Source organism: Ylistrum balloti, unplaced genomic scaffold (genome assembly GCF_031769215.1).
Source record: "Ylistrum balloti isolate Yb309-2 unplaced genomic scaffold, AGI_CSIRO_Ybal_v1 Utg369852, whole genome shotgun sequence".
NCBI lineage: Eukaryota > Metazoa > Mollusca > Bivalvia > Pectinida > Pectinidae > Ylistrum > Ylistrum balloti.
This window is the reverse complement of record NW_026782004.1, coordinates 375,102-391,924: the sequence shown is the minus strand read 5'-3', so window position 1 is coordinate 391,924 and position 16,823 is coordinate 375,102. Positions and strand designations below refer to the sequence as shown.

Sequence of the window (16,823 nt, the reverse complement as noted above, 5' to 3'; positions counted from 1 at the left end):
GGTATGTTTGTTTGAATCTTGGTGATAGTTGTGCGAGAATTGTTGTTAAGTTTGCTATGTGTAATGATCTGTTATTGCCAATTGATCATGAACTGAGAATGCTTTTGCTCTGATGTAGTGAATTTGTTGCCTTCAACTTTTAGTTAAGCAATTAAGCATATAAACAGGGCTACATGTGATGCTATTGTCCTCAGAGGTGTGTTTCTGTTTGTTGTAGCAGAAGTATGGAATTCATACCCAAGTACATGCTAATGTGTCCTCCTGCCAGTTGCTGTACAACTACTATTGTCCCACTTCAAAAGGTAAGTAACTAGTGATTCAGATATAGATTTTGATCTTTAAACATGATGTATACATATATGTATATTGCTAAACTTTATTACTGTTGTACTACATCAACATCAGTATGGTACATTAATATGAGTTAAAATGGACATCTTAGATTTCATCAAAATAAACATGTTTTGTAATGAGTTATCACAAGCTCCATTCAGAACATCATAAACTTAATTAAGATCTTCTGCATTAAAATATAACTTCGAATTAGATTTAAATTAAACGACCTTATTTGCAATGGAAATGATTTCTTAATAACCTGCAAGAACAAATCTGATTCATTCAAACAGTAAATGGTGTTATTAATTTGATAAAAATCAATACAATTGCAAGTTGATGACCCTTGAAATCTTTTGTGAAATATTTGCAAGCAGATCTTTTTATAATTACATGTATATCAACTATAATTTTATTCCAAAATTACTTTATTATGAGTTGCATTTACATTGCCAACAACATTTTGGGTAATATTTGACTATTAGATGATTAATTATAGAGTGAAAAACTTACCCTATACATAATATACAATAGAGACAACCAAAGCATGGAGCAGCCCACAAGTCTCATAGATGTAACTTGAGTGTTGTTAAAAGATTACAATAGCTTGTTCTATTCATCGTTGTTGTCATTTGCAATGAACATAATTATGAATTGTATGAACTTAAATTAAGTTGGTATGCTGTGACTATCATTTATTTTTACCTTGTAGTTCTTGCACTTGTAATGTTTTTTTGAGAGATTGAATGAACGATCATAATCTAACGTTAACAAAATTTTGCAGAAGCATTCCCTGGCCTAAGATAACCAAAGTAGTGAATCATACAGTCCCCACCAAAATTGTCTAATTACTCAAATTTCAAAAATCTTCAACTTGTCACCCTGATATGGTAGAATCAAATGTTCTTCGTGGATGAAAGTGGCTTATAGTACTTTAACAAAATTTTGAATTTCAAGGCCCCAGGGTCTCACATTTCCCCAAGGGGAGGGGGTAAAGTGTACTATTGTTTATATAGGCAAAATAGGTTTTTGAGCATACTTTGTGTAATTTCCATTGGAAATATCTCAAACTGTTAGACTTATTAGGCTCTTCATGAATGGAAGCATCTTAAGGTGCTTTATTTACCAAAATGAGTCTCACATATCTTCTTGGGGAGGAGGTGAACTTTACTGTAATTTTTATAGAAAATTTGCTTTTTTGAGCATAACGTTATTTATTTCCTGCTGGAAATAACTTGGTAAGAATTATTATATTAGTCTAGGATATCGGTTTTGATGATATGCATGTATTGACACTGGCTTACTATCATCAGTGTCACGATTTCTTTTTCATGACATTTGAAAGCTTTTTACCTTTGAAACTTCATATTCCATGTTGCTTATCTCAGATGATGGTCAAGGCCATTTGGCCTCTTGTTATACTGATACTTAAAATAAAACATGCTTTTCTTTTAAGAACACTGTGCAAACCTGAAGCTTTCATCTCACATCTTTAAGTGAAAGATTAGAAAAGATGACATAAACTAACATAGGAAGTACCGCACAGTTCAAACAATTTACAAGTTTTCAGTTACAATGTTATTGGTCAATAATTGGACAAATTATCAATTAAATACTATGGATGGTATACCTCAACAAAACCTTAATCCTGGGATAGATGCTGTAAGGTAATAACCCATTGTAGTTTGACAAATAAAAGTATGACTGCTGCTTTTGATAAGTAGGATCAGAACAACTGCTTTGAATACACGACAGCATGCTAAAAAAATTTTCTGTGGTTTGACAAGTTTGGTTATATCATCATTTCAAAATATATAGGGTCAGTGGAAAATGTGTAGAATTTGCCGAAAGACTGCCAGATTTAAAATCTTAATAGCTCTTTCAGCAACAGTGGTAATTTGTAGCTAAAGACTCCATCCCAACAAGTAATATATTTACAAAACAATACATAGCAATCATCAATCAAAGAGGTAGAAAATGCAAATTGATACTGTATCAGTAGGGTAGGTAAGCTTAGAAAAAGTGGATTTTAGATGAGCAGTTATTTGTTAAGGACTAAATTTAGTATATGATGTTACTATATACAGCAATGTCTGTAAGACCTGAATTCTCAGTAAATGTACTTGATATCTTGTCTTATTTATAGTGCTTCCGTAGCCTGATGTTAATATTTCAATACCAAAAAAAGGATGATTTCTGAAGCTTAAATTCCTTAATATAAGAGTATTAGCATGGTGCTCTAATATAATCAAGAAAATGTTCCCTAAAATTTGGTTTTGCTGAATTTACGCTTTATGTGCTGTACACATACATTATTTTTTCAGCTTTCATATTGGACAACACATACAAGGAGTGGAGTATATGGCATCAAGATGTTTGGATGGATGTGTGGATTGGAAGAGATGGTCCATGGTAAAGAATCTAAGTATTAGATACTGCTCAATACCAATAAGATGTTCTAGCTGGAGAAGAAGATCAGAATCCAGATCCTGGACATATTGTAAAATCTTACTGTAAATAATTTCTTTGAAAGTTTCATGATATATATATATCAGGCTCTGATGGTGTTGTATATGTCAACACAATATGTCTGACTTCTCTGTTGTAAGTGTTAGATAGGTGTCTGACTTCTCTGTTGTAAGTGTTAGACAGGTGTCTGACTTCTCTGTTGTAAGTGTTAGACAGGTGTCTGACTTCTCTGTTGTAAGTGTTAGACAGGTGTCTGACTTCTCTGTTGTACAGGTGTCTGACTTCTCTGTTGTAAGTGTTAGACAGGTGTCTGACTTCTCTGTTGTAAGTGTTAGACAGGTGTCTGACTTCTCTGTTGTAAGTGTTAGACAGGTGTCTGACTTCTCTGTTGTAAGTGTTAGACAGGTGTCTGACTTCTCTGTTGTAAGTGTTAGACAGGTGTCTGACTTCTCTGTTGTAAGTGTTAGACAGGTGTCTGACTTCTCTGTTGTAAGTGTTAGACAGGTGTCTGACTTCTCTGTTGTAAGTGTTAGACAGGTGTCTGACTTCTCTGTTGTAAGTGTTAGACAGGTGTCTGACTTCTCTGTTGTAAGTGTTAGACAGGTGTCTGACTTCTCTGTTGTAAGTGTTAGACAGGTGTCTGACTTCTCTGTTGTAAGTGTTAGATAGGTGTCTGACTTCTCTGTTGTAAGTGTTAGACCTATCCAATTTACCTGCATGGCCCGAAATTATACAGCTCTCTATCTATCTCTGTCGGCCTTTCTGGTCAGGGGTTGGGACTTCAGGCGTTCTTCTTTTCCTTCCATGACTGAATGTTGGATTCTTTGATGTCAATGTTTTGGCGTAGTCAATGGCATCCAGTTTCTCTTTGGCTGTAAATGATGTTCGCTGTTACCCCATATCAAAGTAGATGTAAGCTATATATCATTAAGTACCTGCAGACACCACGGTGGGTAAAGATACCATGAAAGATCATACCAATACCGAACATATCACCAGCTTTCATGGCAAGGTAGAATTGAACATTTTCAGACTGTTAAAAGGACATAGTTTTCTGACCAATGGCATGCATTCTGCCCAAGCCGGATGTCATCAATCTACTCAGACTCAACGTGTAACCTGTTAATAACCGTTAATTATCCAATTAGTCTAGCCTTCCATGCTTGTTAACTCAGGCACTTACGTGACTTTGTTTACATAAGATAATTCAGTGTGGTAGGGTCACGCTCATTGTGGTTTCCTAATTATTGATGGATCTAAACATTGACTGTTGCACTGCGGTAACCACTCATCAATATTTCTACTCAATTTTATTTCATTCCGTATGTAACCGCATACAAGATTGAGAATATACATACAAATAATAACATTTACATTTACACGAGATGGCGGGGAACATTAGCCATAACCAATAAGATTAAGACACAAAATTCATAAGTACGCATAGATATCAAGCAAATTTTAAACAGCGCGGTGTTCTGAAACACCAGTACTCGGAAGTGTTACTTTTGACAAATGAAAATGTATACATTAATTAAGAAACACTCAACTGCTCAAAAACATCTTGAATAAATTAAGTAGAAAATATTTAAAGTATTTAATAATTCCTTTCTTTTTGTTGTAGCATGAATCAGAAACCTGCCAAAATTCCTGAGAGTTTTTACATTATTACTAGATAATAGTTGAATAATTTTGAATGGCCAGTTATAAAAGTAAGGCTTGCTATATAATATACGTAATTCTGAATAAGATGGACATAGTAAAATAAAGGAATTTCATCTTCTATTTCATTACTGTCTCACAGAGTGCATATTCTTTGAGAAATATTAACACCATGGTATCTACCCGTTTCAACATTCAACTTATGTGATCTCAGCCTATACTTAGACAGTATCATTTTTATTTTCATGGTTATTGGTTTGTTGAGGTACGATTGTGTAACAAACCGATCAACTATATGTGTATACAATGTACACTTCGAGGAGTTTTCAAATCTTCTTAAGTCTTGAATAAATATATCCTGTATACGTTGTTTATATATCAGTAAGAAATACCTTTCATTTGAAACACCATGTGCCAACCATACATCACCAAAATCCAAATCTAAATAAATCTTGTTTCATATGAAAAATCCAATTTGCCTTACAATTAGGCTTCTTGGTATCAAGATCAACTAATTCGTAATAACAAGCTCTTAATATACAATTATCTGTATTCAAAAATTGTAGCCAATACTTAACAATAGTAACCTTTCGCTGATCATACATATACCTTTTTTTTTCTTTTAATCTGACCCCAAAAATGTACCTGTGCTCTATACCCGAGTGCACACTAAACCTGCACATTTAAGGTACTAATAATAAGTTCATTTGGTTGAAACCTTTAAGCGGAGTGTTAGATATTAATTAATTTGAATATGCATCCATATCTAAAAGAGAAGTACAAGATATCTTATGAACTTTTGAAAAGATTTTGTCGATATTCACACAATAGTTTCACATCAAGTACCAGGTTAGATTTAGGTGGTGATCGGCAAAGTTTATAGGTCAGATGTCGCTCTCGGCCACTTTTAAAGGAAATTGCATATTCATAGGATCAAGTCTATTCTCTTCAGACTTCACACTCCTCTACAACATCCAAATATTTTGAACAAGTTCGTCTTTCACTGTTATTGGGTAAAGATCAAGTTCACTATTACTGTTTTAGGAAAACCTTGTCAGCACTTTTAATAGCTTTATTAGTTGTTGGATTCTCATCAAACTTCACAAAGTTATAAAGCATCAAATTATCAGAGTCACCATTAGTAATTTCAGAAATTGTTATCAGAGCTCCAGCTAGATTACCTTGAGGAATTCTCATCAAACTTCACATACTTTAAAAATATTAAAAAAAGCTTCAAAATATCTTTGATAAGTTTGAATTTCAGGGTTGTTTGGACAAAATCACCATTACTGTTTTTAGAAAATTATTAGCAGCACTTTAGCGACTCTATCCCTTTACAAATGACCACAACATTAGTGGTGAGATGGTTATTGTCAGGGTGTCATACTTATTTATTGCACTGTTACACTAAAATCATTTACTGTCTTATTGCATTCTTTTCTATTTTTCAAAATTAACACCAAACAATACCATTTTTATGAATTATTACAATGTAATAGCTTATGGAGGCTGGTGGGGGGACATGTTGCTTCAGCAATACTCAGTGTCCTTGTTGCAGTGGTATTAAGATACTTTAAGTGCAATACTATAGACATGAATTTTCATCTACATTAAAGTACTTTGGCTGATTTTTGTCCATCAGTTTGCTCTGAACACTTCTTTCACATCTTATCAATTTTGAAAGAGAGTTTGGATAGTATTTAATTTGAAGTAAGTTCTTTATGACATTGGATTTCTTTAGCACAGGTAGCATTTGAAGTCAGTTTACAAACATTCATGTTGTAAATGTATACATAACATACAGAGCGTGTTTGTTAATGTAAACCTTTACGGTTAACAAAACATTCCTATTTTTTAGTTTCAGTTTTTGTGGAAGTCATGTTCATTAAGCCAGACCATAATACTATTGGAAGCTTCTCATAACACTGTAGCATTATAGCAATTTACCAGGTAAAGGTTATGTTAGACAAATGTCAGACATGAAAACTTAAATGTTCAATGTGATTCTGCCTTTAAATTGCTTTAATGATCTTACATAATGAAATATTTTTAACTGAATCAGGACTTTCCATCAAAGATGTGGGTGGCATATAGCAATGAGATTGTTTAACCCATCTCTCCATTTTTCCAGTCGCTGCCTAATATCTCAAGCTCTGCTGGGCCAAGAAAATAACTTGTTTGGGATGGCTTGTCTAGTCCAGAAGTCACAGGTCAGTGTCACTTATTGTAAAAACATATTATTTATATATTCTTATATATTCTTTTATGGCATCATGATGCAAAATTTACTGAAATCAAATGTGACGACATCTGACTCCAGGTCAAGGTCTTCAGGTCAATGTTCACATTTGCCTTTGGAATATTTTTTCTGATAAATCATTTGTTTTAACAGTATGGAGAAAGTGAACTAGAATCAAAGGAGGAAATGTCTTATCACAGGTCAAGGTCAGCACGTTCAATGTCAAGGTCACATTGTCTTGTTTAAGTGAAATATATTTTCTGATAAAATTACCTTATGAAGCAAAATTGATCAATGAGATGTCATATGCACTTTACCAAAAACAGGTGTAAATACCTTGTTCTGTCACTTTGGACTAGAATGATCAAATAGAAGCTATAACTGCTTGATCACTCAAAGGTCATATCAACTTAACTCGTACAAAATTTTAGAGGTCTTAAACATAGTTTTAGTTGCATTTCATTTTCCATTATTTGTAGAGTATGTCCCATTATCTCCATAGCAATCATGATCTTGCACCCGACCTTTTAGATCTGATTAAGCACATTAATTCTTAATGACCTTTCACTAGACACCACATTAGTTCTCCTACATCTAATATATGAAATGCCTTTCAATTGAATGTCCTAGCCTTCATGTTTGCTTAGTCTTCATGAATGGCTTCCCTATAATTAAATCATTAAACATTTGAAATCCATGCTTAAACTGATAGTAAATATTTCATTCCCTTTTTGTTCTTCAGTGGTATTTTTTCTGTTTTATTTCATGCAGGTGCTACTGGGTCAGCATTTCCAGCTTCCTAAGACAGTGCTGTCTTTGTTTCACTATGAACTTCACCATTGGAAAATTGAATAAGTAATCAGAGGTTTGAGTTACATTATTTGATGTCAGCTCTTCAGCAATGGTCAAAAGAAGATATATATATATATAGAAGTGGATTAAAAATGAACATTCTGTCTTTAAAAATGTCTCTGAGGAATCATCATCAGAAGAGAATGAATTATGGGACTTGAATTGAAGCCTGGATTGATATTTAACAAGATGTCAAAAAAAAAAAAATTCTGTTTAGTGGCAACAGATCTAGATATCCTGTAAATTTTAACTTGTGTACTGAATGATGCAAAAATTGTATGAGGTATATCTCATTTTTCATTACTCAGAGTTTATGTCACATGTTGTTTGACAGATTGTAGCATGGGCTCAAACATGGTAATTAACTGTGTTTAAGTGATTAGCATATCACTCGAGAAACCAATATTGACCTGAATCATTACTTCGTGTATTTATTTTGAAAAGGTTACAAGGTAACATGATTACTTGAGAAGTACCGATTGGTTAACCACCTCTTAACACTGGAAAATCACATCTTATTTTGTTGAATACACACTTAACATGATACTGTATCTTAAAACAAAGAACACCCAGTGACAATATATAGAGGAATTATAAAGGCTAGCTTTTATTCCTCCAGAAATTGTGTCACAAGATGCCTACTTGTGCAATTGACACTACGTAATTATCTGTCAAAAGATCAGTATGGCATCAACTCAAAAGGAAGAGGACTAAGCTTCTTTTTTTCACAGATTTTTGTGGAGTACTATTGATGATATTTAATTTTTAACATAACAATAGTTTGATTCATTTTTGATTAATCAATTTCCTTACTCTTTTTTGTTTGTATGCAAATATTTCTCTAAAGATATCTGTTGGTTCAGGGTAAAAAATTTTCAGTCTTAAAGAATCGTTAGAAAACACCTGATTTACAATTTACTGTATTTAATTTGATTTAGATGGATAGTTTTAATCTAAATTGCTTGCATAAAATTGTACTTAGTGGTGACAAGATTGAATTCAATCATATCGCTGGTTTTGTAGAAATGCTTAGATCTGACCATGACCATCTCAGAAACTGAACAACAGTGATAATTTTCACAATTGAAGTCATTCTGTCATGTTTACCTGATCATTTAGCGGTATTTTGTAGTGTTTGGTCTTTTTTGTCACAATCACAAGTACATGTATAACATTGAAACTGTGTCCGATATCTATGGAACGGTTCATGCTTTAAAAGAGAAGACGCGTAACTTTTAGTGTAAGACATGGATAGAGACATTTTGCTGTCTGTATTGACAGAAATTTTTTCTGTTGGTTCTATAGTGTTATGTAGTTTATGGATATATATATATATATCATATGGTGTAGGTCTTGTGATGTTTTTGATGGAATTTTTATTATATACATTTGATGATAAATTATTTTGACTTTTTGTTACATTAGAGTTGTTGTTATATGGAATCATCTGCCTGCACAATGGTGAATGCAGATATGTTAGAGAATTCGAACATTTGCGCGAAACACTAGCAAGAAATAATCTATGGTTACTAGGACTATAGTATATATTCATGGTTTAGCCCTGTTTGTCCCAAAACTGAAAATCTAGGTAAAAAAAATTCTTGGAAGAAACAAAATTTGTTTATTTAAGAAAGTAATTACAAAGAGAAGTCATTATAAACTTATAAACTTAAATTGTTTATTAGAAATCCAGGTAATTACATGTAATGCAAGTGAATGTGTCAAAGTACAACAAAAGTTAAATTAGGTAATATTAAATATGAAATTCTAAATATAGATAATCTCTTACCTACATTGCATACAACTCTGGACTTTTTTCTAGTGTGTTATACATAAATATAGGTATTTAGGTAATAGCACAACAACTATAAAGTTTCATTTAAATATATTAAATTAGATTCACATTTTCTGACCTACATCCAATTTTTATCACAAAGAAAATAGTTCAAACCTCTATCTAGTAAAATAATACTATGTACGATACAACGTGAATTGAATGACAAAAAACACATAATCACATACCATGTACATAATTAAACTACATACTGCAAAGCAAATATAATTACGTGAGTGTTGTACCTAAATTTTTTCAAACGTAAACTTCCCGCAATACAAATGTTTACATGTCAACATTTTCAGGATTACTCAGTGTACATTTTAATTGATTTTAATGTCTTTTTTAAAACAGCACAAATCTATTCAATGTGGAGTAAATAGGTCACCCTGTCACCATAGTTCATGTAGTCTTATTGTTTGGAGCTGAGTTTTCAGTTAGATCAGGTGGGCATTCAGTAGTCGTTATCGTCTTCTCTCGGGTACAGACAGTCCTCCGGCATCAAGCTGAATCCATGTGATATCATTCTCAATCTAGATTTAGTACTTGAATGAAGGTGAAGATGTTAGGGTGACCATGGGGGGATTCTCTTCTTAAGATTGCTGTGCCACCCTTTTAAGCTGTTGGTTGTTCTAGGTCAGTCATTGTCGTAGTGGTTCCAAACCGGCCTGTCGCCTTTCATCCATTGGATGAACGCTGATCGACATCCTCCACGTCATCCGGTGCATTGAACCAGTAGTCTTCTACATGGTGCGGAGGATTGAGAGGGAGTATAACACAGCGAAAAATGCTATGGATTCTGGGCAGCAGACTCGAAGGAAAATTAGTCGGGTTGAGTAGTAGTCGTTGCTCCTCTATCACAGATTTCAGCTTCTCCAGGAGCCTGGTGTAGAGGCTTCTCTGGTAGCAGAGCAAATACAAGCGGGTACAGCTGGTTATTGGTCTTGACTTTACGGCTATACACTAGCCGTAAACGTCCCGTCACAGTATAGTATGTCAGCGGCTGCAAAGGCTCTGAGGTTACTGGTGGTAGGGACGGAGGGGATGGGGAGGTTGCTGGTAGCTTTGGTAAGAGCTTCCTTCTTCTGGAGTGGTAGAGGGATGTCTTGCAGGATGTTAGGTTTGAAGCTGTTCCATCAGTTGTCTCTCAGCTACCTGGTTATGTGTCTGTAGTTGTCGACTTCTTCATCATAGATGGCGGGTATGGACTTCTTCTTTATGATGTTCATGATCTACTGAACTTTTCCTGGAAATGATCAGGTAGATGATTGTGTTGGTGACCAACTTTCACAGGAACATCGTCTGTAGTGTTGATGGTTGTAGGACAGTTTTGAACACACGGAAATAAATTACATAAACTTTTTTTGTAAGTTTTATTTTATATGACATGCATCTTATTACCGTATTGAGAAATTACTTTTAAACTACTGCATAAATTAATTATGTAATAATACACCAATTTCGTTAAACAAATTTACGAATAGGAAATATTGATATTGATAATCGATGCTTGAGACACACCGGAAGTTACATGACGCAAACCGGATGTGGCCCCATTGACAGTAACACGCTTTAATCTTAACTCCAGGTACGGTGTAAACCACATTAAAAGGCTGCCTTCTAAACCCTACGATTTTAATTTGTGCAATAAATTTGTGGTTTACTTTATCGAATGCATTTGAAAAATCAGTATATACAGCATGCAATTCAACCTTATTATCAAATGCTTTAGAAATGTGATCGGTAAAACATGCAAGGTTAGAAACGGTAGGCCTAGGCATAAAACCATGTTGCTCATCGCAGATAAGCGTATTAATAAAATTTGAAAAATGAACATCGACCAGTTTTTCGAAAACTTTAGATAAAATTGGTAGTAATGACACTGGTCTGTAATCAGAAACTACATTACGTTTTCCAGATTTAAAAATTGGGATGACCTTGGCTCTTTTAAAAATATCTGGAAAGATACCATCGGATAATGAACTGTTGAAAATGTTACACAGTGGAACACATCACTCATCGGCGCATTGTTTAAAAACTACACCTGATATGTTATCATAACCACAAGCTTTTTTTAAGTGTTTCTATCGTTCCTAAAGATGTTAAAATGATCGGTATCCAATAATTCACTACTAAAAACACCATCATGTAACCATGTCTCCGTCAAAGCTATAATGCCATAGTCTGTAGGACAGAAGTTGGAGTTCATAGTGTGTAATTTGTTAGTTACACTTCGGGCATTTTGATAATAAGAATTGATATTTGTAGGACCAGGGTTGATCTCAATGTTCCCACTCAAAAGCAATCCAAGACATATGGTACCAAAGGCCAAGTGTTTTGAAGGAGTTCCGTGAGTTGATGTCGGTGGCTGTGTATTGAACATATGTATAGAAAGTTTATCGTACAGAACAGAAACACCGAGATTTACCTTCTCCCCACTATGCAAACTGCACATCAATTGTGAAACAGGATCAGGAACACTCACGTAAGCTGTGTGTCGGAGGATTTCTTAAGACGTCAATAACGATCAGAGCTGTCGCACAGGCGACCAGTCCAGGCGCAATCTTCTGTCTACTAGAAATATATACAATTAATAAATACAATATACAGGGCTTCCATTCTCCAGAGCACTTGTCCATTTATCTGGTACCTCTGATAATTGTAGACTTATTATTATTAATGATCTATTATTAAAATCTCCAATCACCCTCCCTAGCACTTCATAATTACATACCAATTCTTCTAGACCAACAACTACGTCTTCTTCGTGTTACAGTTCTTAGATTATTGCACATAAACACAAGGGCCACTGGGTGGATTCTCACGCCATTTTATTGCCCCATGATAAATAACAGAAAAAACCCTGCAATGTAAAATACAAAAAGACAATAAACTCTCGCCCTCCAACACATACATGTATATATTATAGACCTGACCGTGTTTAAACAAGGGGAATAACTCTTATGACAGACTTGCGTTAACCTACGAATTGGCGCAAATTACATAATTAAAATGTTGAACAAATGTTATAAGTTACAGCTCTGAACAACCAAACTTTACCGGGCTAGAACAATACGAACTAGTAGTTTATTTCAGTAATAACCGGCTACCTGGGCTACAGAACGTAATTGCATAGTAAAATATACTGAAAGGATAAAAAAAAACGCAGGGTAATAGTTATTCTGATATTATGAAAACGCGTTCTCCAAATAAAGTGAAACTTTGTGGATTGAGTAATTAGGTCATATTACACCTTGTCATGTATCGAAAATTTAGTCACGGTACAATGCGCAGCTCTGGTAAATGGAGGAATGAAAAAACAAGAATCTCGTGCACCGTGTTCTGGTCTCATGCAGCGTTGGTCAAGTCACTCTTCGTTAGTCTTTATACAGAACAACTGCTTCCCTAAAATTAATTGTGAATTTGATTCGTTTTAAGAATGGCACGACTCACATAAGATCAGAGGGGTCAGGCCATTCAGATGCTGATGCAAGGACAGCTGCAAAATCAGGTTGCTAGGCACTTTGGTATAACCAGTTATATCCGTCAGGTTGTTTCCTGTCATCCTTCGAACAGTCTTGGTCAGGAGTTGTCGATCTTTGATCACAATTGCTGCAATTTTAGACTGATTTGCTTTCTGGAATGCCCACAGACGCCTGTTTCCGTCGATAACTCGCTTTGTTATGTCGTCATCCCAAACAATGATCGATGGTACACTTTGGAATTCCAGATCTCCACATTCCAGTTTCTCGACGAGCGACATAACTTTGACCCCTGGATGAGTCTCAGCAGTAAAGGACATTGGGATAATGATTTTGGTGAATTTAACACTCTTTGGATCAATGTGTGTAACATCTGGAGCCTGGTACCAAAATCCACCTGGTAACTCCCGGTCTTTTATCTCAACAGAAGCCCCACGGTTTTGTGAAGATAATTTCATGGAGCTAATGTACGTGACTTCTTCGAATGGAACATCTTTACATCTACCTGTAGAAAAAAATATATTGATATCCCGAGTTTTTCTCTTCTTTTTTTTTGTAGCAAATCTGAGAAATTTGACGTCCCATAATCATAAAACCATGATAAACACTTAAATAACAAATCTGTTACTGGCCTTGTTTCTTATGTGACTCTCATTACTCAAGTGCGTCGAAGTAACGCTATTTCTTTGTCAATATAATGGACTGTATTGATTTGGTTGTATCAATACAGGTACGGTTGTTGTAAGTAATCATGTTAAACAAAGTTATTCAATAACGTAGTGTAATAAAATATACATATGTATCTGATAATATTGACATTAACGGGAATCATCATCATTACTACAGAAATTTGAGAGTAGATATGCTGACAAATAAAAATGTCCAAAACACGTTTTAAATATATTAGTTCATTAGTTTATTATTGTGTTCAAAATACTATTCTGACAACGTGGAAAACGTACCCAGTCTCTCCAAATGTCTAAAAATCCAAAGGCGACGGTTATCAGCGGTGATCCATCGAACTTTCTTCTCACCGTCGGCGCCATTTCCATCCGTCTCTTCCTCTTCCTTTTTTAAAGAAATTGTCGGCAAACTCGTTACATTTAGCCGACCCTCCACTATGTCGTCTAATGTCTCACCAATGGTGCGGTGTCCGTGATAAGACCTCCGCCGAAATCGATGGTAGATTTCTTTCTGGCTAAAACATATATCCGAAGGCTTTAATCGGATGGGTTTTGTTGTCTCTAAAGTAGATGACACCTCCATAATGACAAGTAGATAAAATACATATGATTTCTTAGTCAACAAAACACTGTATTTCTATGTGTTTTACACTGCACGAATATACTTCGTAAATTAATTTTAGAAAATGAACACATTTCCGTTTTGTGAAATTACAAAGCAAATATACAATTCAGAGAATTGAAACCAAAACTGAAAATAAAGATTACAGAAAATACATTGTCTCAAAACTCACAGCTCAACACACACGGTCTTACTCTCCTTGTACCTTTTCAGGAGTTTCCTTGTAAATTTTTCTATCAAAGGACAATATTGTAAACATTTACTTTTTATGATGTTAATGACGTCGAAAGATTAAGTTTCAATGAACATGTATTTCTCCATTTGTATGTAAGAGTTATTTCCCTTCTTCCATATATCCCGTCGGAAAATTTTTGAAATATTTGTTACCGTTACCTGGTTTAAGATGACAACTCAGCCTACAGACTTTCCGTTATAAAAGAAATTGGTTATGATGAAATTAAAAAATGGACAAACAACCGGGACACAATTGGCCAATTCTCCATTTTATCTTGGTAGGTATTCAGAAATAGCGAAATAGCGGAGAGATTGACGATCATCGCGTTTTAATGAATGGCTCAGTGCATAGCATGCCTTGAACAATTTACTGTAAAACACGTTTATCAAGATGATATTGACCATCAGCCTAAAGATTATACGGTCATGTAATATAATTAGTCTAAAATCTCTTTAAAAACGTTTCCATACAAATTTTGTATATCACACTAGAGTTGTTGGTTAGTTCCGTAAGGTTTAAAACATCGAAGCTACCAATACTTGTTTAAAACGTGTCCTCCTTTCATTGTATAAGATTAGATATGATAGAACCATTAGTTCTGACGGTCTTTTCTATATTAACGGGTCGGTTAGATTATAATCAGACAGTTCTTTAATCGAACCATTGACATTCTTTAGACACCTTGACAAACGTTAGCCTTATTACAGGAGGATAATCTTAAATTATATCAACAGACTTCTTTGTCTGGTTTCATACTAATTAAAATGATGTAACAATTAACTGCAAAATACATGACTGTTTTCGAACAATCTAAAATAAGAATTTGAATTAAGTGGTTTTAAGTATGCTTTTATTGGGACGGTCAAACGCCAAACACTGAACAGCTTACATTGACCGGAAATGACAAGGAATATCGTTAGAAAAAGATTAAGGAAAACTGGTCCCCAACCATATCGCAGTTGATTCGACATTCCATAGTCTGTTCCCAATATCACGATTTTCGTCAACTGATAAACCCGTAACACAGGGTTTCAAAACAAACAGGTTGATGACAATAATGGATTGGATCAGTTTTAACTGACAGCACAGTGACATGATTGAGAAATATTCCATTTGTGTGATGTGTAACTGGACGAGTTTAATGCTCGTTATTTTGCATGTTTATTCTATTGTTGTATACCTTGTTCTTATTTGAGAACGTGACATTTATTACTTTGGTTGACCAAGATTTACATCGCGGATGTCGTTAAAGCAGAAGTTCAAATAAAATGGACATGTCTATATGATATTTATTTAAATTTTCTACCTCTTGAGAAACTGGTCGAACATCAGTCAAACAATTACAATTACGTTCTTTCATCGAAAACTGTTTGATATTGATTATCAACTTTCTTTCTCTGGTTCGATGTTACAGTTTAGACAAAAGTTGATCATGTATAAGGTTTCTTGATTCAGTGGGTTTTCTTTACGAGCACGGTTTACACAGCTGTTACCTTAGATACATGTAACCTGGTATCGGAGATACTTGGAATCCGTGCAAACCGACAGGTGTCTTTAGGAATCATAATGTCGGTGACTGTTAAAATGATATAAGATACCAACGTTATGTTAGGTCAATAACACGTCATTAATGTACTCATTAAAAATTGATTGAAATGATCCCGTAATGTAATTAGAGGTAACATTGTTTGTGTTTACCTGGAAACAGCGTTCAAAAAGGATATTTCATCGGCCAGTTTACTTCAACGCTGAATGACACAAGAATTTGGCAAGATACAGACCTAACCAATTTAGAAAGCATTCACACGTTGGGCTGTGGAAGTGCCAACTGGAGTGGATACAAGGACGATAACCTGCTTAATTAAACCTCCTCAACACAAGAATGCAACAGAAATTAAAAAAGGAAAATAATCACCGAGTTAGAGAAAACGCTATTAAGGTGGCAGAATCTCTAATCGTTTTTTTGTTGAGAAGCATGGAGACGTGCACATTTCGAAGAATTCAATAGTAAAGTGCTCGAAAAATGTAAATCGTCATAATGTATTTTAAATTCTGTAACAAAGAAGTTAAAAAAATAATAAAACATGACCCAATCCTGATAAATTAATTTCTCATCCTTTAATACAAATTATTTACTTGCAGCTGAATCAATTGTAACTTTTATAGGTTTCAGACATGTACTTTGGATCAATGTTAATACACATCCTTTCTACTATATTGCTCTTTATGAACCTAAGTTCAATGTTTAATTGGGTCCTACAGAATGTACAGGGAACACAGGATTTAAGAACTAAACACCTCTCGAGAAAGAAAACGATTTTGCACACACGGAGATACGAAGCAGAGGTATGAAGATTAAAGGTTTAAGCAAGATAGCATAATCAATGACATATGAAGTAGAGATAACACGGT

The 16,823-nt window shown here is 34.5% G+C and overlaps 1 protein-coding gene and 1 long non-coding RNA gene across 2 annotated transcripts; one reads left to right on the top strand and one right to left on the bottom strand.

Annotated features, from left to right (window-relative positions):
• Positions 1-6,345: 6,345 nt before the first annotated feature.
• LOC132545724 (uncharacterized) lies at positions 6,346-7,629 on the top strand. Its single transcript, XR_009554047.1, has 3 exons — positions 6,346-6,414; positions 6,596-6,674; positions 7,475-7,629. It is a non-coding gene; the product is annotated as an uncharacterized LOC132545724 (long non-coding RNA).
• A 2,438-nt stretch (positions 7,630-10,067) lies between these two features.
• On the bottom strand, positions 10,068-14,137 carry LOC132545695 (uncharacterized). The gene is made up of 3 exons (XM_060209385.1): positions 13,834-14,137; positions 12,913-13,376; positions 10,068-10,289 (listed from the first exon to the last, which is right to left on the bottom strand). Exons 1-3 carry the CDS (start codon positions 14,135-14,137, stop codon positions 10,068-10,070), a joined length of 990 nt encoding a protein of 329 aa, XP_060065368.1.
• Between the last annotated feature and the right edge of the window lie 2,686 nt (positions 14,138-16,823).

Coding starts and splice junctions, on each gene's coding strand:
- LOC132545695 (XM_060209385.1), bottom strand. CDS start 14,137: ATGGAGGTGTCATCTACTTTAGAGACAACAAAACCCATCCGATTAAAG. Junction 13,377..13,833: donor TAGACATTTGGAGAGACTGG/GTACGTTTTCCA, acceptor TTTTTTCTACAG/GTAGATGTAAAGATGTTCCA. Junction 10,290..12,912: donor ATATAACTGGTTATACCAAA/GTGCCTAGCAAC, acceptor CTCTGCTACCAG/AGAAGCCTCTACACCAGGCT.